The 25,504-nt window shown below is 35.2% G+C and overlaps 1 protein-coding gene across 12 annotated transcripts in view; it reads left to right on the top strand.

Moving 5' to 3' along the window:
• SLC4A10 (solute carrier family 4 member 10) overlaps window positions 1-25,504 on the top strand; it is a 301,412-nt gene that overhangs the window by 191,332 nt on the left and 84,576 nt on the right. For all 12 annotated transcript variants that reach the window (XM_082395267.1, XM_082395273.1, XM_082395276.1 and 9 more), the window contains 7 exons: window positions 1,237-1,394; window positions 4,421-4,508; window positions 8,667-8,813; window positions 16,976-17,076; window positions 20,041-20,215; window positions 20,806-20,939; window positions 21,341-21,586. In XM_082395267.1, coding sequence (XP_082251393.1) covers window positions 1,237-1,394; window positions 4,421-4,508; window positions 8,667-8,813; window positions 16,976-17,076; window positions 20,041-20,215; window positions 20,806-20,939; window positions 21,341-21,586 — 1,049 coding nt within the window. The remainder of the gene's footprint in view (window positions 1-1,236; window positions 1,395-4,420; window positions 4,509-8,666; window positions 8,814-16,975; window positions 17,077-20,040; window positions 20,216-20,805; window positions 20,940-21,340; window positions 21,587-25,504) is intronic.

Genomic DNA, 25,504 nt, shown 5'->3' with positions numbered 1-25,504 from the left:
TAAACTGCTTGGAAAAAATATTCTCAAATCATTAAATTTGCAGAAGAAATATCTGACCGAAAAAAAAGTCTTGTTGGCCTCATTGTATTTGCCAGAGCTCTTCTCTCTCTCCCTCTCTCCTCTTCTTCCTCCTCTTAATTTTCCTCTCCCTTCCCCTCCACTTCCTCCTCATCGCCTCATCCCCCTCTCTCTCCCTCTTTCTCCTTCTTCTTTTCCTTCTCTCTGTCTCTGTCTCTCTCTCCTCTTCCCACTTTGATCTTTGGTCCCCATTTCATTAACATGAGAGCATAAAAACAGTTATTACAGCAGTTAAACTATTATTCTCCCTGCAAACAGGTTTCCATTAAAAGCAACTCAAATGAATTAGAAACAAGAAATAGGCCTTGTAAAATTGACTTTAAAATCACTGCTTGGTTTTCACTGAGGCTCTCTGTATGCAAATTGATACTTATGCCTAAGACTATTTTACATTCATTTTCAGACTTCACCCTTTACTCCAAGCATTTCTTTTTGTTAATGATGCTTTTGTTTTGTGTGCATTCATTTCAGTCACAGACATTTCATATCAGAAATTCAACAATGGCTCTTCAGCAACTCCAAATATTAATATTTTTATTCTTGTTTCCTTTGCTCTGCCATCCCTAAATTCTCTGATGAGAAATTAAAATTGAAGATTGATGAAGCCAAGTATAGAATGTGAAGGATATAGAACAATTAAGATAAAGTTGAAGACTAAAGTCATAATTTATACTATAAGGAGAATCATGATTATATTTCTTTTGAAATAGGCATATTTTGAATATTAATTAATTGAAATGTATTGTGAACCAAATTAAGATAATGTAGTATGCAAATATTTAAATCTATTGACAAATGCTAGTTAAATTAAGATTAAAGTATATTCATTTAATTGAACACATATTCCTTTCTCCCTGAAAATTTCAAGATTACTGATGCTGAAAAATAATCTTTTTAAAATATTGAATAGAGAAACTAGAGTATTCAACGTATTAATGACAAATTAGAAAAATACGAGGTAAAAGAAAAAAGTTTTTTTTTAAGGGCAAGTAAGACATTTAACTATTTTTAAATTTATTTAAACTATATTTATATAAGCAATATTTATTTAAACTATATTTATTGATGGGTTACCATGTGTGAAATACTGTGCTAGGATATGATTTAACAAGTTTTTCCAATTTTGATTTACCTTATTTTACTTTGTGATGATCTCAGGTTGATCTGCATTTTATGAAGAAGATTCCTCCAGGTGCTGAGGCTTCAAACATCTTAGTTGGGGAATTGGAGTTTTTGGATCGAACTGTAGTTGCGTTTGTCAGGTTGTCTCCAGCTGTATTGCTTCAAGGACTGGCTGAAGTCCCAATCCCAACCAGGTAAAAAGTATAAGAGCATCTTTTGCACTTTTCTTAAGCCATTTATCTGTGGGAAAAAAGGTGTAAATATAGTTTCCTCTGAGAGTTTTTTCTAGAAACTAAAGTGTAATCGACAAAACTATTGTTTCTTCTTGTTTGTGGAGGAGGGCAAAAAGTGCTTTAAAAATTATTCAGTCCTTTCCTCCTTCCTCTCAAATTTCTATGTTTTCTTTTAGGCATGCTCCTCATCTCTGAATACCCTGGTCTATATCACCATATAAATCCTTTCTTACAATTTTGGTGAAAAGTGATAAAGTATTAGGCTTTTCTCAAAGATTGCATTAGACTGTGGGATCCTGTATATGAGTGTGATCGTACGTAAAAAGATCAAAGTTTTCAAGGCCTGCCTTATGCTTGACTGAGTAGGCCCTCAGAGTACATGTAAGTGCCATCATTAGGATACTACCTGCTGTATCTAATGTACTATAAGATTCAATCTTAGGCATAGTATACTTCACATACATAGAGTCTTAAGAATCATTCGTAGTAGCATCATGGTACTGTGGTTGAATCTGAATCAAAAGTACAAATTTAATTTGATTACCTGAACTTGTTTTTCATTCAGCTGTACATAAAAACTAACAACTTCACCACAATACAAACTGAATTTTGTTGTTTATTATTTATCTCTATGTTATAGAGATAAGACTGTCAATGGGCAAATTGAAAAAAGAATATTGTCTACAGAACATTAGGTTCTTAGCAATTCCTCCAGGGGACCTTGTTTTCTTTCCTTCTCCCTCCATCAAATGCGATTCCTGTATATAGACAGGCTTTCACTCTGATCCTGTTCCCATAGCAAAACATATCTATGTAGGGCCCCATTTCCTATGTGACTGCTGCCCTTTGTTTGATGCTATAATTATTTCAGATGCTGTTAATATGCCTCCTCGTCCAAACACTGAATGCCTTAGCCAAGTTAAATTGATGAAAAGTTCAGGTGCTGTGGCAACTGGGTTTGTAGAATGTTTCTTCTATGGACCTTTGGCCTTAAAACATAGCAGATTACATCACTCTGTGTTTTGATTGTGGTTAAGATATTCCAAAAATGTGGAATAGTTTAGTCAGGAGAGGCCTCATTTTATTAGAGCTCAGCTGACTGGAAGGGGATTCAGTGTTTGAGTGCCTCTTCCTGAATCTGTGGAAGAACAGATTTGAGGCAGGTAGCTAGTTACCAGTTCAGGTTATAGAGAGAAGTGTCTCATCCTGTTGGAGGGCTACTGAGACTTCTGATACATACCAACTTTTATTAAAAAAGGGGAAGGATGAACTGGGCACATTAAGATGGCCTCTGACTGTATGATTAAGGCTGCATTTTTCTATTTACACCCTGTAATCTATTCAGAGTTTCTGGGAATTTGGGATTCAGATTTAAGATGTGAAACTTACTAACCATAGAGGTATTACTTTAGTAGGTTAAAATTCTTTTGCATCTTCCAAGCAGTGCATTCTTGTTCTGCCACTTAGGAAGGTATCCGATGAACTCTGAGTAAATGATGGCTATTTATGACAATGATAGCTCTTGTGTTTCAAAGGAAAGAAAAGGAAAATTCCCAGGAGTAGAGAAAAGCCATAATGGGGTTATATACCCTCACTTTGAAAACTGTAAAGGTTTAGGTGACCTCATTTCATACTGACATAGCAAAATGTGTCTACAGAACAATGGAGGAAAAATTAGGGGCACAGTAGAGCCACTGTATGAGGAGAGATTTAAAAGACTAGACTAGTTTGGAAAGGTGAAAAATAGAAGAAGATTAGTTAGACAAATAAAATAAAGAAAGCCATTCAAGGTTCGTAATTATCCTTTCTTAGGAGGACAAAAGGGCACACCGTGTATATAACAGTAACACATAGTAAAAATGTCAGAAAATAATTTTAGGACTTTATAAATAGCCCATGGAATAGAAACCTGAAAAGTAGCAGGATGTACATAGGTTAGGAAATTTCTTGAAAGTACTATACTTGATAAAGCATCTGCCACCACACTGAATTATTCCTGTTTTAAATGTATAGTAGACATTTCTGTATAGCAGAAGTTGACTTGGATTCAGTAACATCTGACACAAAAAATTAATGTCACATCCTCTAAGACTGTGTAATATATGCATCATGTAAAAACATGTACAATCTCTAAAGTTTATAACTAAATGAAAGGTAGAATTGTAGTACCTATTTTAGCACACTTTAAAAAGCCATTAGTCTTCACACTTAAGATCAAGAACCATTTAACAAATGAATACTGTAGGGTTATATTACAGAATATAGGTCATCTTAAAATTCTCACAATTTCCCTGTAGCATTGACCTTTTCAGAGATAAGACAATTACAGGTCCTCCAAAGTTAAAACACATGTTGATTTCTTCAAAAGCTCCAGTTGTGATGATGTATTTGCTAGACTTTCAACCTAATTGAGATGGAATATCACAGTTCAGCTGCTATTTTTATTCCTGCAGCATTGGAATTAATAGTTTTTTTTCTTTTATCCTAACTGATCTTTGATTCCTGGCAATCATTTTTTCTATTTAATGTAAATTTACGTACACCTACTGTTTTTTTGACCCTATGTTCTTTCATTGTTTATACTACTGTATTACCTTTTTCCCCTTCTACCTAATTCTACAATTTACATGTCAGTGAGTTCTCTTTCTTACAATTCAGAAAGGTTTAATCAGATTTTACTTTTCTCAGCTTTCTCCTCTATAGATTATAGAATCCTAAAAATTCACACTAACAACTGTGTGGGCACGATAGGTAACTAAATGAAGGAAACAGAGCAAAATAACCATGATTCCAATTGCTCAAGGATCTCAAGCATGAGTCATTTTGAAACATCATAAAATATTTCAAAACCTGTGGAAAAATATGGAACTATTTTACATCGAAATCCCTATCTTCAGTTATTCCTTTGAGATGAGTGATTCTGTACTACTAAAATTATTTTTTATTTCTACCTTGAAACATTTGTGTTTTTTTCTTCTTAATTACAGATTTTTGTTCATTCTTCTGGGACCCATGGGAAAGGGGCAACAGTACCATGAGATTGGCAGATCAATTGCAACCCTAATGACAGATGAGGTATTTATTCAAGTTCATTGGGAACATTTCCCTTTACTAGGTACACCTAACTTTTGGAGTTCTGTATTCATGACAGTTTGCTGTGAATCAGATTTCTCTGTATTGAATTCCCCTTCTTTTAAATGCTTGTACTATAAAATTTCCTTTGGAAAAAGTTATTCAAAAGGGGTAATAAATTCACACACATGAACATTTTAAAACCTCATACTCTAAAGAAAATTTGTTATTTAGTGACATTTAGAATGTATTTATTAATAGTCCCCTTGTAGCATATGTATTGCCAAAGTGATCACCATTGTAAATATCACTGCAGGTCTTGTATGGGGCAAAATAATTTTAAGGTCTCAAAAAAAAAAACCAAAAAAAACAATGTCAGTTTATCTGAATAGTATACATGACACCAAAAGCCATGCAACGTCTATCAACTCTCTTTATAATTGCCTAAATATAGATGTTCTTAACCTGGGAGTCTTTTAACCATTAGAGGAGCTGAAGATTTCAAGAGGCCTGTGATCTCTGATACAGCCCACAAAATTTTCTATGTACAAAAATTTGTGTGTAGTTTTCTTGGACTGGAAAAAGCTTTCATCAGCTTCTCAAAGAGCTATATGTCTCAAAAATGTAAGATCATAAAAATAAACATAAAAAGTAGTATCATATAACTGGTTTCTTGGATTCTACAGCACGTTATGAAAATCTGTTTTTATTATTTTATTTTTATTGTAAAAGAAGAGCATATGCAAAAATCACAGAAGGGACATAAATTCAAAATTCAGTAGTAAATAACAAAGAGATTATACATTTCTAGAATATCATCCAAATAATATAATAATTTATTTATTGAAATACATGGCTTCTGACACTTGAAATCTTTGAAAAGAGCTAATTAGTATTACATATAACTTTTCCTAGTTTTATGAAGTCTGAAAATTTGAACTGGTGTTTGGGGTTCAATATAAATTTTTCTATTATATCTGTTCAAATTATGTTTATTGGTTTTATATGAATTAGTTATTGATATTTACACATAGGAAACCAAAAGATAGAAGAAAAACATTTTTTTCATCCGTTTCAGAAAGAACCAACTTAATGAGTGTATTAGTTTCCTATGCATGAAAAATTACCACAAACTGGGTAATTAAAACAAAAGTAATTTATTTTTTCATATTTTGCGGGGCCGGAAGTCTGAAGTCAAAATGTCAGCAGGGCTACATTCTCTCTGGAGCCTCTAGGGGAGAGTCTTTCCCTGTCTCTCCAGCTTCTGGTGGCTCCTGTCTTTCCATGGCTTGTGGCAGCAAAATTCCAGTCTCTGCCTTTGTCTTCACATGGCCTTCTCCCCTGTGTTTCTGTGTGTCTTCTCCTTTTCTGTCTCTTATGTCTCTTATAAGGACACATGTCATTAGATGTAGGGCCCACCCTAATCCAGGATGATCGCATCTTGAGATCCTTAATTACATCTGCGAAGACCCTTATTCCAAATAAGATCACTTTCTGAGGTTCAGGTGGACATATATTTTGAAAAGACACTACTTAACCTACTATAAAGAGTAACATATTCTGTTGAGGAAATCTGGGAGAAGACAGGAGAGTGACAAAAAGGCTTCATGAGTTCCACAAACCTGTTCTAGTAGAACTCTCTGTGAGAAGGCACTGACAGTATCTTTACTTTTAGTGTTTCCATATTGATTAATATTCTGCAATTTTTACAGTATTGAAAAATAAATGACACTGTCATAATTTAACTACTGTCACTTTCATGCACATATGTTTCATGGTATATTATGTTTCCACATCTAAGACATTAAGATATTACATTGAGATATCTCTGGGGCATGGGACATCTTATGTGGTGAGAGGAGCATATTGTGCATAAATACTCAAGTTATCTCTCTTCCTAATACTTCCTTTCCCCAATTAGGAGTCAAGATTTTCTCAAAAGAAAAAAGTCAATTCCAAAGTTTTTGACTAATCAAGTAGACGTAGAACAGAGAAACATGCATGGTTTTAAAATTTTAGATTTAGAATGAGAGCAGAGAAAGGACTTGCATCTATTTCCTTGGTAAATGAGAACGACCTAATTTGAGAACAAGCATCAGCTCTTGAATGAAGACTCAAACATGAATCCTTTAGACTTGAAAGTTTAGAGCTTAGCTTTGGGGCAATTTGTTTAACTCTCTGTGAGCAGTGGGATAGAGAAGCAGAAACTCAGCCAGAAAGTTACTCCAAAAATGAGAGCTGTTAATTATAATAGGACATTTAAATTATGATAGTACATTCATTGAATATTTTAAAAAATGTTTAAATACTTTTAAAAGAGAAAAAAAGTTTTTATTGTTCAAAGCCCAGGTGGAGAAATTGTTCTGCTTATCTAACTGCTTTGAAATACATTGACCAGTTATACTCATTAAGAATAAAATTCAATATGTTGATTCTTACAGTTTAGTTAAGAAAATGGTGAATTGTATTGCACTATTAAGCTGTAAATTCCATGAGAGCAGTTACCACTTAATATTCATTTTTGTTCCCTGATTTTGTCAGGTGCTCAAATAAATATTTGTTGACTAAGCTCTGTTTGTTCTTTTCCTCTCTGTACCAGGAACTTCTTGTAGGTAGACTGTCTTTTCCTTTTGTATCTTCAAACTTAACGTAGTGTCTGGCCCTCAGTCAGGGTTCAGTAAATTTTTTTTTAAACGAGTTAATGACTGAATGTGCTAGTCATCCTAGCAACACCTTATCTTGAGTCAGTCTAATCTATTTTCTTCCTTCCTGTTGAGCATCACTAGAAATAAATCATATGATTTTGTTTATTGGCGCTACTACCAATTTATTAATCCTTTTATAGTCTTAAAAATTATTAAGCATTCCAAAGAGCTTTTGTTTATATAGATAAGTATGCTGATATTTATCATAAGAGAACTTAAAACTGAGAATTTTTAAGTGTATTTGTGAATTTATTTTAAAATAACAATAGTAAAGTCATTGTATATTAACATAAATAACATAGTTTTATAAAAACAAAAGCCAAAGCAAAAACAAAAAAAAGGGATTCTTTTTCTTTTTCTTGTTTTGGATTTTTGCACCAACAATTTTCTCTATCACCTAGCTCTTAAGTCAACACTGACTTGTTCTGTTCAATTAGCAAACATGCCCAACATATAGTAGCTACTTAAGAAATACATATGAAATAAAAGTCCAGGTTTTTCCCATCCTTAAAATTTCTTACTCCTTAACATGGCATGTACCACTGAAAGGTTGAATGAATCTGAATCTCAAGAGTTTTGAAAGACTGATCTCTACTTTGTCCTGAATATCATAACTTCATTTATCTCAGTGTGTTACAGTATGATTTTTGTCACTACCACTCTACTGAAACTGCTTTCTGTAAGGTCACCATTTACGAAATATACTATCCTGTGTTCAGTACTCATGTCACTTGATCTCTTACTGGCATTTGACATTATTGAACACCTGTTTTTTTTTTCCCTTGAAGAACAGCAAAAATTATGTGCTTTGTTTTGACACTAAATCTTTGAGGTTTGTATTATTGCTTACCCTGAGGTAATAAATATATCCTTCTATATTCTGTCCAATGAGTTTAATACTTTAACTCTCATATTTAAGTTTTTAATACCTAGAATTGCTTTTTGTGTGGGATGTGAGTAAAGATCCAATATCACTTTTATATAGATAATTACTTGGCTTATTATCATTTATTGATTAGTCCATAATTTATTCAATGGTTAGCATTAGTTTATGCCACAGTATAAATATTGTTAAAATTTCTAATATATTCTATAAATTTTTATCTCTATTTTAAAGCAAGGGCTTCTTTCAGGAAGTTTGATTTACACATACTTAAACAATGTTTGCCAAACTTGAATCACTAATTCTAGTTTAATGAGCCTCCTTCTATCCTCCTTTCCCTTCTCTTACTCTTGCCACCAGAAATTTCAACATTCACCTAGCATTCTAAGAAAAAATAAGTGTGTGCAATCATAGAATAAACTAAGCTATATTTTACACTAAAAACTTCTTTAGTTAGAGCTTCTTATTCAGATTGTTATAATCACATGTGAGATAACTGGGAGATGAAAACAAAGAACACATTAAGATTTTAAAATTGTTTTTTATCTATAAATGATTATTTTCCTTCTATAGGTATTTCATGATGTTGCTTACAAAGCTAAAGATCGTAACGACTTGGTATCAGGAATTGATGAATTTCTGGATCAGGTTACTGTTCTCCCTCCTGGAGAATGGGATCCAAGCATTCGAATAGAGCCTCCCAAAAATGTTCCTTCCCAGGTATGTATATATGAAAATACTCTTAAGACTACCATCATTTTGTTGTGTTTTAAATATATGTACTAAAATAGTATAACCAATCCAAAGATTCAAATGATTTAAATTATAACTTCTGTGATATTGTGATTTATAATATGAAACATATATCTGGTCTTTGTCCCTATTTCTGACACAGAGCTCCTGAAATGCTTGGAATTTTCTAAGTGATGAAAGCAACAAAGATGTCTTTTGTTATGTTAATGAGGTTACTCCCTGGAGGTTACCACAAGGGAGGTGAGAGGGGCTAGAGTTTGAGTTCAATCACCAATGGCCATTGGTTTAATCAATCATGCCTGTGTAATGAAGCCTCCACAAAACCCCAAAGGGACAGGGTTCAGAGAGCTTCTGGGTTGGTGAACACATGGAGATTGGGAAGATTGGTGTGCCTGGAGAGGGTATGGAAGTTCCTTGACCTTTCCCCATGCCTTGTCCTATGCACCTCTTCCATCTGGCTGTTCCTGAGTTATATCCTTTTATAATAAAACTGGTGAGCAAGTAAATAAAATGTTTCTCTGACTTCTATGAGCCACTCTAGCAAATTAGTTGAACCTGAGAAGGGGTTCATGGGAACCCTCAGATTTATAGCCAGTTGATCGGAAGCACCAGCAACAACCTGAAATGGGGTCTGATTGGTGGGCAGTCTTGCAGGACTGAGCCCTCGACCTGTGGAATCCGATGCTATCTCTGGGTAAATAGTGTCAGAAATGAGTTAAATTTCCCACCACATTTGAATTGGTACCAGAACCTAATAAATCTCTAAAAAGGCAGGGATATGAAGTTGTAAAATCTTCCTTCTTCTTATTCAACACAGATTTGATGTATTGATGATATTCTACTAAATAACAGTCCCATATGCCTGGAAAGATTTTAGACCCACCTTAAAACATACTATACTGGAGGAAAATTGAAATTTTAATAAAAATAGAAAATATGCTTGAGAAAAAGCTCATTACTGTCTTTCCATATTCTGATACATCACTTTGAAATTGGCAAGTGTTAGGAAAATTCAAAGGCATGGTTTAGTCATATTGCATGGAAAACTCCCTGTCACTGCTAATCACATTTATGATTTGAAGAATTTTTTAAAATAATTCTTTTGTTTCTATTGCTTTTGTGTGGGCATATGGTGTGAAAATTGTAAAAATTCTCCCTATAAAAATCTAATGTGCATTTTACTTGTTATACAACGCAGAAAGATAGAAATAAAGACCATTGCTGTTGTTTGGGGTGAGATTCTTATTGCAGGCATGTCTTTGTTGAGAGTGGTGGCCAAATGTCTTAAGCCCACTCATATTGCCATCTCTATTCCTATTGAATCTGCCTCCTCCAACTCTCTCTGCTGTCATCTACCCAAGCCTTGCCTTTGGCTCTTGTCCCTGTGGAGTCCAGCTGCCTTAGTAGTTGACTGTGCTGCCTTAGTTGAAGTAACAGATGGCCTAATTGACCCAGCTCTAGACATAGAAGCTTTTCTGGTTAGCCAGAGGTGGGTAAATGAGCAGGTGTACTACTTAACCATTTCAGTTGATCTACTACTAAAATAAAGTAAGTTGCTTAAAGAGTAATTTTAAGGGTTTAGATGGTCTTATTTTTGTACTTGCATACATCTTTGCACTTACAGTATTAGCAAAGGCAGTATACTGCTTCTTGGAGTAATAAGAAAGAATCTCTTTAATTGATGTTATTCGGAAAAATTTAGTGAAAATACTAATATGTTGAATATGAGACCTTAAAAGTCACTTGTTAACACCAATTTGCTTTTCAAACATTAAAACTAAAGTCAAGCATTTTTAAAAATATTTATTTATTTATTTTTGGCTGCGTTGGGTCTTCATTGCTGTGTGTGGGCTTTCTCTAGTTGCATCCAGCGGGGGCTACTCTTTGTTGCGGTGCGCCGGCTTCTCATTGTGGTGGCTTCTCTTGTTGCGGAGCATGGGCTCTAGACACACGGACTTCAGTAGTTGTGGCACATGGGCTCAGTAGTTGTGGCTCTCAGGCTCAGTAGTTGTGGTGCACGGGCTTAGTCGCTCCGTGGCACGTGGGATCTTCCCGGACCAGGGCTTGAACCCCTGTCCCCTGCATTGGCAGGCGGATTCTTTACCACTGCACCACTAGGGAAGCCCTAAAGTCAAGCATTTTTGAAAGCATCTTCCCTTTGAGAAATGATGTTTCTGAGGCAGGTGGAGGCATGGGAGCTTTGTATTTTCAAAATTAATTTTATGAGACTTTAAAACCAGGATTAATTATTGGATTCTGGGTATTGAGAGGCAGTAGTAGAAAGAACATTGAATTAAGAATCAAGGCACCTGGGTTCTGCTATTATCTATTTGTATGATCTTAAACAGATGCCATAACCTTTCTGTACTGGTGTTCTATATCAGTGTGTCCAACAGAACTTTCTGCAATGATAGAAATGTTCTATATCTGTGCTATCTAATAAGCCAAGCCACTATTGAGCACTAGAAATTTGGCTACTGCAACTGAGGAACTGAATTTTTAATTTTGATTAACTTAAATTTAAATAGCCACGTGTAGTTAGTTACTATAATGTTAGACAACACAATTTTATATAATGAGTTTGAATTAGATACACTCCGTGTTTCTTTACAACATTAGTATTTTTTAAATGTATGTTGGAATTGAATAATAGATACTATGAAACTATGTTTTCTTTGATTAAAATGAATTGAAATAAATTAAGCACTCTGACTTCCTAGTCATTCAAATAATATTTTCCTCCATGGGATAATCTCCATGGTTTTTATTCTTCCAGAATGTGCAAATCACAGTATTTTTTTAATACTTTTTACTTTCAGTTAAGAGAAGAATAAACAGTCACCTCAAGGGATACCCTTGAAAATACTCGTTAGAACATTGTGTCAGTCATTATAATCACTCCCTTGTGTATACCCTCAACTTCCTTGCTTTTCTCTCATGCCATTTACTTGCTTGTCAAAACCACAACACTGTGTGAATTCAATTCTTTGGTCTATACCTCCATTGACGCAGCTGAGAGTGGCTGAGGAAAACATACAACTACATTGACTAATCTCATATAATTCATGACCACATACCTCAGGTAGGCCCTTTATATTACAAGTTCATTATACTCGACTTCCCAAGTTCAATCCATTCTCTCTACATGACTGTCTCACACCTGTTTTCTCTCCTCAAACCTTCAGCACTGCTTTCTGACTTTCAGATGTTGACTTGCTTCCTACTTCCCTAAGAAAATTAAAATAATCAAAAGAGAACTTCTGAAGATTCCCAAAACCATATTTATGTACTGCCAGCACCTACATTCTCTGCCTTCCCATATGTTACTATTGATGAATTATCCAAAGTCAGCCTTCTATCTGTGCAGTAGATCCCATCTCTTCATACCTACTCAAAAACATTACTCCCCAATTCTCCTCTTTCTCCCCTATATCATCAGGTCTTTTGTTCTGTATTGTATCATTTTTATTAGCAAACAACATTGTTAATTTGTAAATCTTAAAAAAAGAATTCTCAATGCCACTGTCACTGCCAGCTACTCATCCATTTCTTTGTTCCCTTCTATAACGCAATGCAACAGAAGAGTTCTCTGTACTATCTGCCTCCAATTCCTCTCCTCCAATTCTCTCATTTTTTAATTGAAATATAGTTGAAGTACAATATTATGTTAGTTTCAGGCATACAACATAGTGATTAGATATTTAAATATATTACGAAGTGATCACCACAGTAAGTGTAATAACTATCTGTCCCATATAAAATTATTACAGTGTTATTGACAACATTCTTATGCTGTGTAATACATCCCCATGACCTATTTACTTTCTAACTAGAAGTTTGTACCTCTTAATTCCCTTCACCTATTTCACCCATCCCCACACCTCCTCCCCTCTGGCAAACACCCATTTGTTCTCTGCATCTCTGTCTGTTTTTGTTTTGTTTGTTTGTTTGCTTTGTTTTCTAAATTCCACATATCAGTGAGATTGTATGAGTATTTGTCTTTGTATGACTTATTTCACTTACCATAATATCCTCTAGGTCCATCCATGTTGTCGCAAATGGCAAGATTTCACTCTTTTTTATCCTTCAATTGTCTCTTAAACCTACCTCCATAAGGCATTTGCCCCCATCACTTTACTAAAATTTACTTACATGAAGGCCGCCAGAGACCTCCACAATGCTAAATTCCAAGGTCAATTTTCAGTCTATATTTTATTTAACCTATCAATCAGCAGCCTTTGACAGAATTGATGACTCCCTTTTCCTTGATGTATTTTCTTTTCTTTGGCTCCCCAAACCCCACACTCTTGGTTTTCTTTATATCTCACTGGTCACTCCTCAGTTTCATTTGCTGGTTCCGCCTCTTCTCTCTGATTTCTTTATATTGAAGTGATGCAAGGCTCAGTCCTTAGTGGTCTTCTCTCCTCTACACTCATTTTCTTGGTAATATCATCCAATCTTATAGCTTTAAATCCTCTCCAAAATTAATTTTTCACCTTGCACTTGCAAGTTACTTATCCAAATGCCTATCCTGTGTCTCTACTTGGGTGTCTTTTAGATATCTAAAATTCAACATGTCAAAGTTGGAACTGAATTATAGATTGTATTATTTCTCTACCTATATACATCTTTGCATTTATATTATAAAAGGCAATATAATGTTTCCTGAAGGATATAAGAAACTCTGATCTTTTCTCAAAATCTGTTCCATCTGTACCTTCCCATCTCAATAAGTGTTAACTCCATACTTACAATTGACCAAGCCAGAAACTTTTATTCTTCTCTCTTACACCTGACTTCAGTTCTGCCAGGAAATACTCTTGGCATTGCCTTCAATATTTATCTAGAATTATACCATTTCTCGCTGTTGCCACTGCCACCCCCCTAGTTCAAGCTACCATCATCTTTCTCCTGGATTACTGAAATAGCCTCCTAACCGGTCTCCTTGTTTCTACCCTTGGCCGCTAGAATCTGTTCTCAACACAGCAGCCAGAGTGTTAGGTCATGCTACTCCTTTCCTTAAAATCCTGCAAAAGCGCCTCATTTAGCTGAGAATAAAAGCCAAACACTTACCACGTTCTACTAAACCTATAGAGTCTGGCTCCCCTTCACCTCTCAGTCGTCTCCTGGCTCTTTCTTGCTCACTCCTCTCCTTGGCCTGCCGCCTCCTTGTTCTTCAAGCCCTGCAGCCACACTCCTGCCTTAAGTCTATCCCACTGGCTGTTCTTTGCCTGGATGTTCCCCAGTTATTCTATGGCTAATTCTCTTGACTCCCACAAGTTTTTCTCAAATGACACTCTATTTATAATTGCCAGTTCCTCCTCCCTATACCTCACACCACCCCTTAGTCTGCTCTAAATTTTTACTTTTCCACAGTTTTTATTTCTTTATTTTTTCTTTATTATATATTCTGCATTTGAAAAAAAAAACATTTGACATCATATCTCTCTCTAGAATCTGGCATGTACATAATGCTACATAAATATGGACCTCTCAGGGATCTTATTAAATCCACCAAATCTCTCTCAATCCCCAAAAGGAAGAAGCAGATCTGTTCAACGTTTCTTTCTAATAATTCAGGTTGGAGCTATCAGAAGAAACTTGGAAACAAATTTTATTTATTTATTTACTTATTTATTTAAAAAAAATTTTTTAAAGACATCTTTTTTTAAAATTTATTTATTTTTTATTTTTTATTTATTTTTGGCTGCGTTGGGTCTTTGTTGCTGCACTCAGGCTTTCTCTAGTTGCAGCGAGCGGGGGCTGCTCTTTGTTGCGGTGTGCGGGCTTCTCATTGCGGTGGCTTCTCTTGTTGCAGAGCACGGGCTCTAGGTGCGCGGGCTTCAGTAGTTGTGGCTCGTGGGCTCTAGAGCGCAGGCTCAGTAATTGTGGCTCGTGGGCTCTAGAGCGCAGGCTCAATAGTTGTGGCGCACGGGCTTAGCTGCTCCGTGGCATACGGGATCTTCCTGGACCAGGGCTCGAAACTGTGTCCCCTGCATTGGCAGGTGGATTCTTAACCACTGCACCACCAGGGAAGCCCTATTTTAAATTTTTATTGAAATATAGTTGATTTCAAACTTGTGTTAGTTTCAGATGTGTAACAAAGTGATTCAGTTATTTATATATATATACACACACATATATATATTCTTTTTTAGATTTTTTTCCATTATAGGTTATTACAAGATATTGAGTATAGTTCCCTGTGCTATACAGTGGTCCTTGTTGGTTATCCATTTTATATATAGTAGTGTGTATATTTTAATCCCAAACTCTCCCTGGTTTTTAATCTTTTTAACACACTATAGAATTAATTTACTTACATGTTTATTTGTTTACTGTTTGCCTTCCCCATCAGAACATAAGCTCCACAGGCCTGATTTGTCCCCAGGTATACAGTGGTGCATCCTAGAACCTGACACAAATTGGCTCCCAATAAGTGTTTGTTGACTGAATTAATAAATTGTTTAATTTGCCTAATCAAATATTTACTCACCTATTGATTTTACTTAAAATGTCTGGGGAATTCCCTGGCAGTCCAGTGGTTAGGACTCGGCGCGTTCACTGCCATGGCCTGGGTTCGATCCCTGGTCAGTGAACTAAGATCCTGCAAGCTGCATGGCTTGGCAAAAAAAAAAAAAAAAAAAGTCTGAAAAACAAACAAACAAAAATTTCCTGTATTTTCCTCAGAATATTCATTGGTACTATACATACACAATTCTTTTTTCAAAAACCTTTTTGCCTTACTAGAAGATGACCACTCCTTGAGAAAATTGTTACTTTAGAATGACGAGTATCTTTCATGGCTTATCATTTGCCTTATCAGTGTATAGCTTTTCCCATTGTAAAACAATGAATTAATTTATGCAGTCAGGGATAATTCCCCAGAAGAACAAATATCACTTGCCTTCTGAGGCTTGCTAAGAAATCTTTCCCTAGGTGATTATTGGGTATTGAGGGTACTGAGGGCCACTGTTACAGCCCTTTACTGATGTATGATAGTTAATTTACATGTAAAGGCAGCTCCTTCATCAGTTGACAGACATACTCCCTTTTATCTTTGAACTTCAGTTCATTGTATCTATTTATATACCCAGGAAATTGTAAAATATTAAGCAATGAACTTTCCTATATTTTGTGCATTTCAAAATGGATTTTTTGTCATGTTTTAAATCTGCACCATTTTATCTAAATGTCCCATTGTAATAAGATCATTTGATAATTCACGTTTGTTCATGTTTACACTAAACACAAAGAACATGTTTACATGTTTACACTATTTTGGAATGGCAGTCAAGTAAAAAGTTTAATTTCACCATTAAAAATTTTTGTATTGTCCTTTTAAGCACTTTTGAACACATTGGTGTGCTCCAAGATCACCAGTAGGTAGGATTTTCTGATTTTTTAAACTCTCTGTCACTGACAAAAGTGGGCGGAATAGACCTATGGGGAAACAGCACTTACATAACCTCAGTTAATTTGTCATGGGCTCAATTAGAAGCTTCCTTTTGCAATAGTCTTTTGGATCGCTTTGTGTTATCAAGAAGCTTGGGTAGGAAGATCTGAGCCAGGATCAGAGAGGGAAATATATTTTAAAAATAGCTAATGATAACAGTTAATGCTTCTTGAACAGTTGAACTAGGCCAGGGATATAACACCACTAACACCTCTTCATCTCAACCTCTCTTAAACCTGGTCTCGCTCTGTCCCCTTCTCTTACTTTATTTTCTTTGTATCTCTCTCTCTACCTGACATTGTAGGTTTATTGTTTGTCTCCACTAACAGAATGCTTTTTCTTGCTCACCTTTACATCGATAGCATCCCATAAAAATGAATGGCACACACTAGGCACTCAATAAATATTAGTTGAAAGAATGAATTAATGTTCATCACCTTATTTCATTCTCTCAACCACACTGATAGGTACTGTTATTATCACCAGTAAAAGGAGGGAACTTAGGCTTTAGGTGGCTAGATAACTTTCTAGAGGTCATATAACAAACAAGGAACAGAGCCTGGGTTCTTAGCCACTCTGTATATTGCCTCAAGGGAAAAAAAATTGTTTTTGTTATTTACAACTAGCACCTGAAACTCAAAAACAAAAACAAAACAAAAAAAACTTCCCGCAGGAGAAGAGGAAGATTCCTGCTGTACCAAATGGAACAGCGGCTCCTGGGGAAGCCGAGCCCCACGGAGGACATAGTGGACCTGAACTCCAGCGAACTGGAAGGTTAGTGAAAAGCCCTCGTATGGGACTTCAAAGACCAAACGATATATACCTTTTTTGTGTGTCGGGAATTGCTGTTTTGAGAACTAATTTGTTTTTATACTTTGGATACCTACTCTTTGGGGGATGAATATGCCAATTAATTTGATTTCTCTGTAGTTACTAATGATTGTCATTATGATTAAACCAGAAAAGTGAATATACCATTCCATTTTAATATATACCTAGTCTTTCATATTGCTATGCATTAAAACACATTCACAGATTCTTAGGATGAATAAGAAAACTGTCAGTTGCCCTTTCCAAAAGAGCCTGTTGAAAACTTCAAGCTCAAGATGGAAATGAAAATAAATACCAAGAACTCAGTCTTACAGACCCTCTCTCATTACATGCAAGGAGGATGTATATAATAGTATTTTTTATTTTTACGGTAGTGATTTGAAAGAGGTATATGATTTATTTTTCTAATCACACATCTTTGAAGAGATGAAAGCTTCAATTTATTTCTTAAAATGATTCTTTATGGTTTTTTGACAGCTTGTCTCTCTTCAAGAAATGTGTGAGCAGAAAATCAGAAACCTTTGGGTGGGTCTCTCTTCAGGGAAATGTGTACACACAGCCTCCATTATAATTGAAGGCAATTGCAGAGGCTTTGCAGGATTGGTACTCCTCTCCCCTCAGGGCCATTTCCTGTACTGCTTTCACTGTGTCCTCTAAGATGACTTTCCAGTTCCTGACAACTCTGTGCATTTTAATTCTCCTGTGTTCTTTCCCTTTACCTATGTTTTGTCTCTGAGGAAATGTCTTCCTCAGGCTCCGTACCTAATTTGAGATGGTTCAAACAATTTTTTCCTTTTCCCTTTACTAGAAACATTGTTACTCCTTCTGTTTACTTTCATATTTTCAAATGCTGTCTTTTTATTTTTGGTGTTTTTTTTTTCTCTCTCTCTCAGGTGTAACATGCCACATAGCTTAGATTTTTTTCAAAGTTCACTTTTCCTTACTGCTTCCTAAATCCTCCCAGGTCACCAATATCCGGTATCTTCGCTTCTCCAGAGTTCTTCCACAGATTCTGTTGCTGACATGACTTGAAGTATCCATTACTCATCTGCTCTCCTGGAGTTGCTGGTGCACATCTGGGCTGCTCTTGCACTGTTCTCTGCAATGACCTCCCACTTCCGGATTTAGATTTATGCTGCTAAAAGCACGTTTATGACACAGTAATATAACAGCTATTTAGACTAATGTATACCCTAATAAGTAATTAATTAGAAAAGAGTGGTCTAATAGAAAGTACTATCAAACCTATAAATATTAACTACTAAGTAATAGTCCATAACCAGCTCAAATTCTTTTGGGGATTAGGTGGGGTATAAATCATAACTGAATGAATAAATAGACTTGTAGATTAAATCTGTTCTGAATTGTGACTTTGGCAAGTTAACAAATCATTCAGAAATGGTCCCCCAAATAAAAATTATGTATATGTTTTACTAAACACAGGTAAGGGAACCTAACCTAAGATGATCTTTGTGTGTGAATTTCACAGGTTCTTTGCAAGCTTCTCTGAATTTTAAATGTCCTTTTTTTTCAATTGAAATTTCATTCTTCTCAACCTCTCCTACTCCACATCCCTCTGATGGAAACAATCACTAGAAAAACATAATGTTTCTATCACTCACATAATAGTTACTAATATGTTACTATTGTGCCTATATTAGGGCAATTAAAAATAATAGAATTTATTCTGAAGAGGTACATTTTTCAAGGCAAATCAGAATTTATTTCTCAAGAGAACAATCATTTTTGAGGTGATTCTTAGATTGCCAGATTATATTCCTATTTAGAAAATAAATAACAAAACTTTAATATTTTTCCATAAACCAAGTATATTTAGCATACTGGCAGTATGTTGAACATAATAGGTTTTTTTTAACCTCCATGTAGGAACTTAATCACAGCCTTATTCATTTTAATATGACATCTTTATCCCATAGAACACAAAGAGCTTTTGGTAGTCAAATGTTAAATCTGCATATTGTTATTAAATGTTCAAAGAATGAGAATAGCTGTTTAATGCTCTCATTCCTAATAGATTAAAAAGTTCCAGTCCTCAGATTTTAGGCAATATTTCACAATTTAATGCCTCTCTCTTCCCCACCCCCCCAAAAAAGATCATCCTTCAAATGCTTTAATGTGGTTTTTGGATATATTTAGAATATATGCATTTATCCCAAATAAGGTTATTATTGTCTTGTGAATGATAGATGTTTGAATATATTTAGACAATAGTGGATCAAAAGTACATTTATCTAGGTTGCTTATTGTAAGGTCCCTGTCTTAGTTTTCTAAAAATGAAAACAACTCTGGAACTTACCTCTCTCTACTAAGTATTATTGTCATCCATAAGGTCATTTAAGTGCCTGTCTGGAATATTATTTGGCAAGGGTCTTTTTTCACAAAGAGAGTGGGTAACTGGAGCCATGGTTATATGCCACTTTTTCTCTCTAAGTTGATGTTCACTATTGGACTGTACAAAAATCAGTTTACCTTCCCTCCTTCACTTTCTGCTACACTAACTGGACTGTAAACAATTAGAAAATATTGCCAATGATGGAGGATGGTAGGCCTGATTTTAGGAATAGGTTGTTGTAAAATGGCACAGAGATTAGAGTAATCCTTAAATCTCATTATTTGAATTTTGATGGACGAACAGCTGTGAACCTCGTTTGAGAGAACCTAGGATTTTTGTGGTTGTTGACACAATATTTGGTTAGGGATTGAAGTGACATAGTGGTACAAAGCCATTCCTGTAGATCATCATAGTAAAACCTAGCATGTTAATATGGGTCTCATCTCTGCTGATGGAAAACCTGTACTGTGACCTGGCAACAAAGCAAATGAGCATTTTGATTTATGTGATTTTTATATTTGTATGTCACTATTGTGTTTTCCCCCCTGTCTTAGGATTTTTGGGGGACTTATTTTAGATATCAAAAGAAAAGCTCCATACTTCTGGAGTGACTTCAGAGATGCTTTCAGCTTGCAGTGCTTAGCATCTTTTCTGTTTCTCTACTGCGCGTGTATGTCTCCTGTCATCACATTTGGAGGACTGCTAGGAGAAGCAACTGAAGGGCGAATAGTATGTATTATGCTTTTCTCTGAACTTTGAAACTTAATCAGCTTTTAAGATTCATAGTTAGATGAGAGTCTGCATTTAATTTTGGATTCCTTTATGAGGAGAGATTTGATGTACGGTCTGGCGGATAAAGTTCATATGAATTTCCTAAATGACTAATGGGACTGGTAATCAGGGAGTGGAATATCTCAGAACAATTAATTCTTATCTTACACAAGGTTCTGATCTCATCCCTGGCCCCCCAGTCCTAGGCTAGCTTTCGCCTCTGGTTCTTGACTCATAAGAGGTCCATTTTCCTATTGATATAGGCCATGCTTCTGCCAGACATTTATTATGAATACATGTAAACTTTTAATAAGCAAAAGAAAAGTGAGATAAGGAAGGGGGAGCGGACATATCCCTGCCCACTACCATTCATACTCTGCTGACTGCCTGCCACCTTTTATTTATCTTCCTACCCCACCTCCTGCCCAAGGTCGCTAGGCTCTTCATAGCAAAGGGAAAATAGACCCATGTATTTTACATATTTTCTCCCCAGTTATAATCGCAGCCTGTACAGCTTAGATAATGGAATCATTTATATCTCTACACAGAGTGCAATCGAATCTCTCTTTGGAGCGTCCATGACTGGGATAGCCTATTCTCTCTTTGGTGGACAGCCTCTTACCATATTAGGCAGTACAGGACCAGTTTTGGTGTTTGAAAAGATTTTGTTTAAATTTTGCAAGTAAGTGTTCTATACTTTTGGCCCTCAGCCCCCTTCTATTTCTCTGCTGTATTTAATCTTCTTCCAACATCACATTTGGAGATCTGCTGGGAGAGGTAGAAGTTGCTGATTTGATTCAGTTTGCCATTTTTGTCTCTCCATGGAAATAAAGGAACAGTAAAATATTGATGCATATTGTTATGTAATATTTATAAAAACTTATATTCAGTTCTAAGCACTGAGAAACCTCTTTGAGTTTTGTACCTTTAGGTGTTCCCTTTAGACAAAGTCTTGAGTTTAGATACTCATGGGATGTGAAGCTTATTTACTTTCACTTCCTGAATTAGACTTACTTCCATCTACTTAAAATGGTGGCAAGCTGTTAAATGACCTTCTTTCCACTGTTCTTTTCCCCCTCCTAGAGAATATGGGCTGTCATACCTATCTTTAAGAGCTAGTATTGGACTTTGGACTGCAACCCTGTGTATCATACTTGTGGCCACTGATGCAAGCTCCCTTGTCTGCTATATCACCCGGTTTACTGAAGAAGCCTTTGCTTCTCTTATTTGCATCATTTTCATTTATGAGGCCCTGGAGAAGTTGTTTGAACTCAGTGAAGCATATCCAATCAACATGCATAATGATTTGGAACTGCTGACACAATATTCGTAAGTACCATTTCCCCTGTTGGCTGTGGGGCTTTTCTTTCTACCAATATTGTTATTGTTATAAGAAATATGAGGAACTTAGCAGATAGAGTTCCTTAAATTGATTCATGACCTAAATCCTGGTCTCTCAGAGTTGAACAAGATTTTAAAAGTCATCTAATCAGCTGCTCATCTGAATACTTGAGTTTTCGTTATAACATCTTTGCCAAGAATAACTTTTTGAAGTTTTATTTGTCGAGCATTCCCTATTAAGTAGATAATGAACCAAGATCAATTTTACTATACAGAGATTTTTTTTTTTCAAAGTATTTTTGGTTTTGGTCTTCCTTTAGGACCTTTTCCATTTAATGTAATCCAAAGAGCACAGTAGTGAAAGATAAGATTTCAGATTTAAAGCAGTGAGATAAAAGAGACTCATTGGGTCTAAATTGCATAGTTTGATGTTTGAAAATATGATAAAGTCTTAAACAAAATATCACTGAATTGAAATGTATTTTTGCTTTTGGAACCTACGACATTTATGATAAAAGTACTCACATATTGCCTGTTGAGGGTGATATTACAGTTTAGGGTTAAAGATGGGATTGTACCTATTACACTTTCTAGTTTTGTATGCCAGCAGTTTGGGATTTCTCTAAGGCTGTATTTGCAGAGTATATGTGGACATTATGTTACTCTTCTTTGATTTAATTTTAGGATTTTTTTTGTAATTATATATACATTTTAAACAGTGAATATTTGAAACAATATGTTCTTTACCAGGCATCAACCTGGCATTATAACCTCTGCATTAACTACCAATGCTCTTCTTATAAACTGCTCAGATAGGCCCTCAAAATCTTCCTTTGAAGATTTATCATCTTTATTTACTATTAGAAGTTGAAATTGTTGAAATTAGGCCAAAACAGTGCAATATTATAGTCTTGTTAAGAATGATGTAATGATATAGAGTTGAAAATACGATGACTTTTAGTACTTTGAATTCTTCTCGGTCATTAGAGATATGTTTAAAGTACATCTCTGTTTTAGAACAAAAAAAAATCAGAGTGGGATATAAAATAACTTCCCCAATAAAAGTAAATGGTGAGGGTGTTGTGAACAGGATTCAAATGCAGATGAAGGAGGTGTCAGGGACACTCAGAAAGCAGGCAGATGGGAAGAACAGTTTGATCAGAATGAGATGTAACATTGATACATGCCTTTTCATTTATCTTTAGTTGAAAAGAGAGCAGTGTCACCTAATTTTGGTATCTTTGCTAGGATATGCAATTATCTCTGCTTGAATTTTCAAACCTACTACACGCCAGGCACTGTGCTCGGTGCTAGGGAAATCATGGACAATATTCTGTTCTCAGTGAGCTTCCAGTTTAGTAGGAAATGTAGACAAACAGACAACACAATGGAATAAGTGCTGTGTTAAAGGATTGGTCCAGAATACTATGGTACTACATCAGAAGAGCACCTAACCCAGATTTCAGGTTCAGAGAAGACTTCCTGGAGGAAGTGACATAGAAGACCAAAAAATCAGTAGGAATTAGGTGCTGAGGAATAGAGATGGAGAGTGGTTTAGGTGGAGGGAATGGCACAGACTTGGATATAAGAAATTTATTAATGCTTTGAAATATTTGTCCAAAATTATATAGATAGTGGTGAAACAAGAAATTAGACTCAGGCTTTATGACCCTGATTTAATTTTCAGTAACTGAAGTTACTGCAGTAATTTTAAAATTTCTTTAAAGTACTGTTTCTCAACCACTGATACATATACAATCAAAGAAAAGCAGACAAAGCTTAAATAGGCAGGAGCGTTTTTATAATCAAGTGTTCATCATAAAGTGTTCTTCCAAAAATTCCACTGGATTTTTATATCCTTAAAACCCATTATAAATGAAAAAGATGGTGAATAAGAAATGCATGTAGGTATAATAAATAACTATAAAAAGTGGTGAATGATTGCTCTAGCAACTATCTAGCAATTTCAGTCTCTAAACATCAGTTAAAATAAGTTCACTAAAGTTTTAATTTTTAAAATTAAAGTTTTAATTCCAAGGAATATAACAATTTTTCTTTTCAAAGTCCTTTTATAGTCACTTTATATTTAATGAAATCCTATGGAGCAGATAAAATCTATTTTATAGAACAAGTTAATGATTTATAACTTACCAGTAATCATATAAAGCATAATGAAGAATAGAACCCACTTTTCTTAATGTTATGTTTTCTTTATTAGAGGGTGTGACTTTGTTCTGCCACTCAACTTTATCTCACCTTTTGGGCACATTGCCATGAATTCTTTATCAGATTAGTGTAATGTCAGTGTTGGCACTTTGTATATGATAATTTTACTCAGAGTATCTGCCATTTCTGTTGGGAAATTTTAAGCAAATTATTCTCGTTCATGTAAACTATTGCTACATTCATTATTCATTCATTCATTTCTACTTTGCTAAGTATTTTAAGTGTCACCACTACATACTTTATAGTATTAGTCATGCTAAATAAATGCTTAGAGACATTGCTGATAACTTGTTTTGGACAAAGAAGCACTTCCCTTTAACTATGGAAATTAATATGCTAATTGTTCTGAACACTATTCCTCCTAGATATTTATAGGACTAGTAAAATTCAGTTAGCTTAGCATATTTTTCTATTTATAAATGCAATTCTTGATAATATAAGGTGTTCAGCTTATGCACTTTACATTTATTATTTAACAAATAGGAAAAGATAGAGAAAAGAATATATACAACTCTGGTGAAAGAAGTTTACTTCATGAAAACATTCTTTAGTTAGAGCTCTCAGTTGCAGGCAAAATAGTTTTTATATACCACCCCAAAAAACCCTGTTTTTATAAATAAGTACTGTTCAAATATTATGTGAAGGGTAAGAAAATATGTTCTCATAAATGAATGCTCATTGCTGGTCTCAGTGAAGTCTGTGTCCAGCTTCCACTCATTCCTTTGTGTAGCTCATCTCTTCTTTACATGGGTACCTGGGGTCTTTTGGATATATCAAAACTTGCTCTAAAGATGATTAGTAGGAAGCTAATTTTATTTCTTCCAGAATTTTCATTTTGATATCTAAAAGGAGGAAGGCAGAATTTTTTTCAATTATAAAAGCATGTTTTTAGGGAATGAGAGAGATGGTCCTACTCATTCTGAAATCATATCCCTGGGTGTTGTGGGCTGAATTGTGTTCCTTAAAAATTTCCCACTTGCCAGATTTCTGAGCAAATCTAATGGCTCTCTATATAGAATTTGAACACTTTTTAGCACCATCTCTACCTCTGTAATCTCTTGTCTAAATTATTACAATTGCCTTCCAAATGGTGTCCCTGATTCTACTATCCTTCCCTTCCACAGACTGTTTTCTATGAAGCAGCCAGAATTATTCTCTTAAAACCCAAGTCAGATCATGTCACTCTGCTTCTCAAAGCCCACTGATGACTTCCCATCACCTTCAAAGTTGCTGTATGAGCTGTTCCTCACTGCCTCTCTTATCTTGTCTTCTCCTTCCTCCTCGGCTCCACCCACGCTCATCTCCTTGCCCTTCAGCCTTCATACTTGCTGTTCTTTTTGTCTAGAAAGCCCTTCTCCAGATATCTATGTGGCTTGTTCCTTCACTGTCTTCAAAATCACCTGCTTGAGGACTTTCCATCTAAAATTTCAACTCTCTTCTCTCTCTTCCTTTTTTCAGTCTAAAATATTATATAATTTATTTATCTTTTTAAAAGTAAGATTTATTGAAGTATTATTTACATACAATAAAATATGCCTCTTTTAAGTGTACCCTTCAATGAGTTTCACCAAATGGGTAACACTATAATTGGAAGATACAGTATTTCCCAAAGTATTTCCTCATGGCCCTTCATAGTCTGTCTCTCACCCCAACCCCCAACCCCTGACAATCACTGATGCG

This window comes from Balaenoptera borealis (assembly GCF_965194805.1).
Source record: "Balaenoptera borealis genome assembly, chromosome: 6".
Taxonomy (NCBI): Eukaryota; Metazoa; Chordata; class Mammalia; order Artiodactyla; family Balaenopteridae; genus Balaenoptera; species Balaenoptera borealis.
The sequence above is the reverse complement of the archived record's forward strand: the minus strand, read 5'-3'. Positions and strand labels throughout refer to the sequence as shown.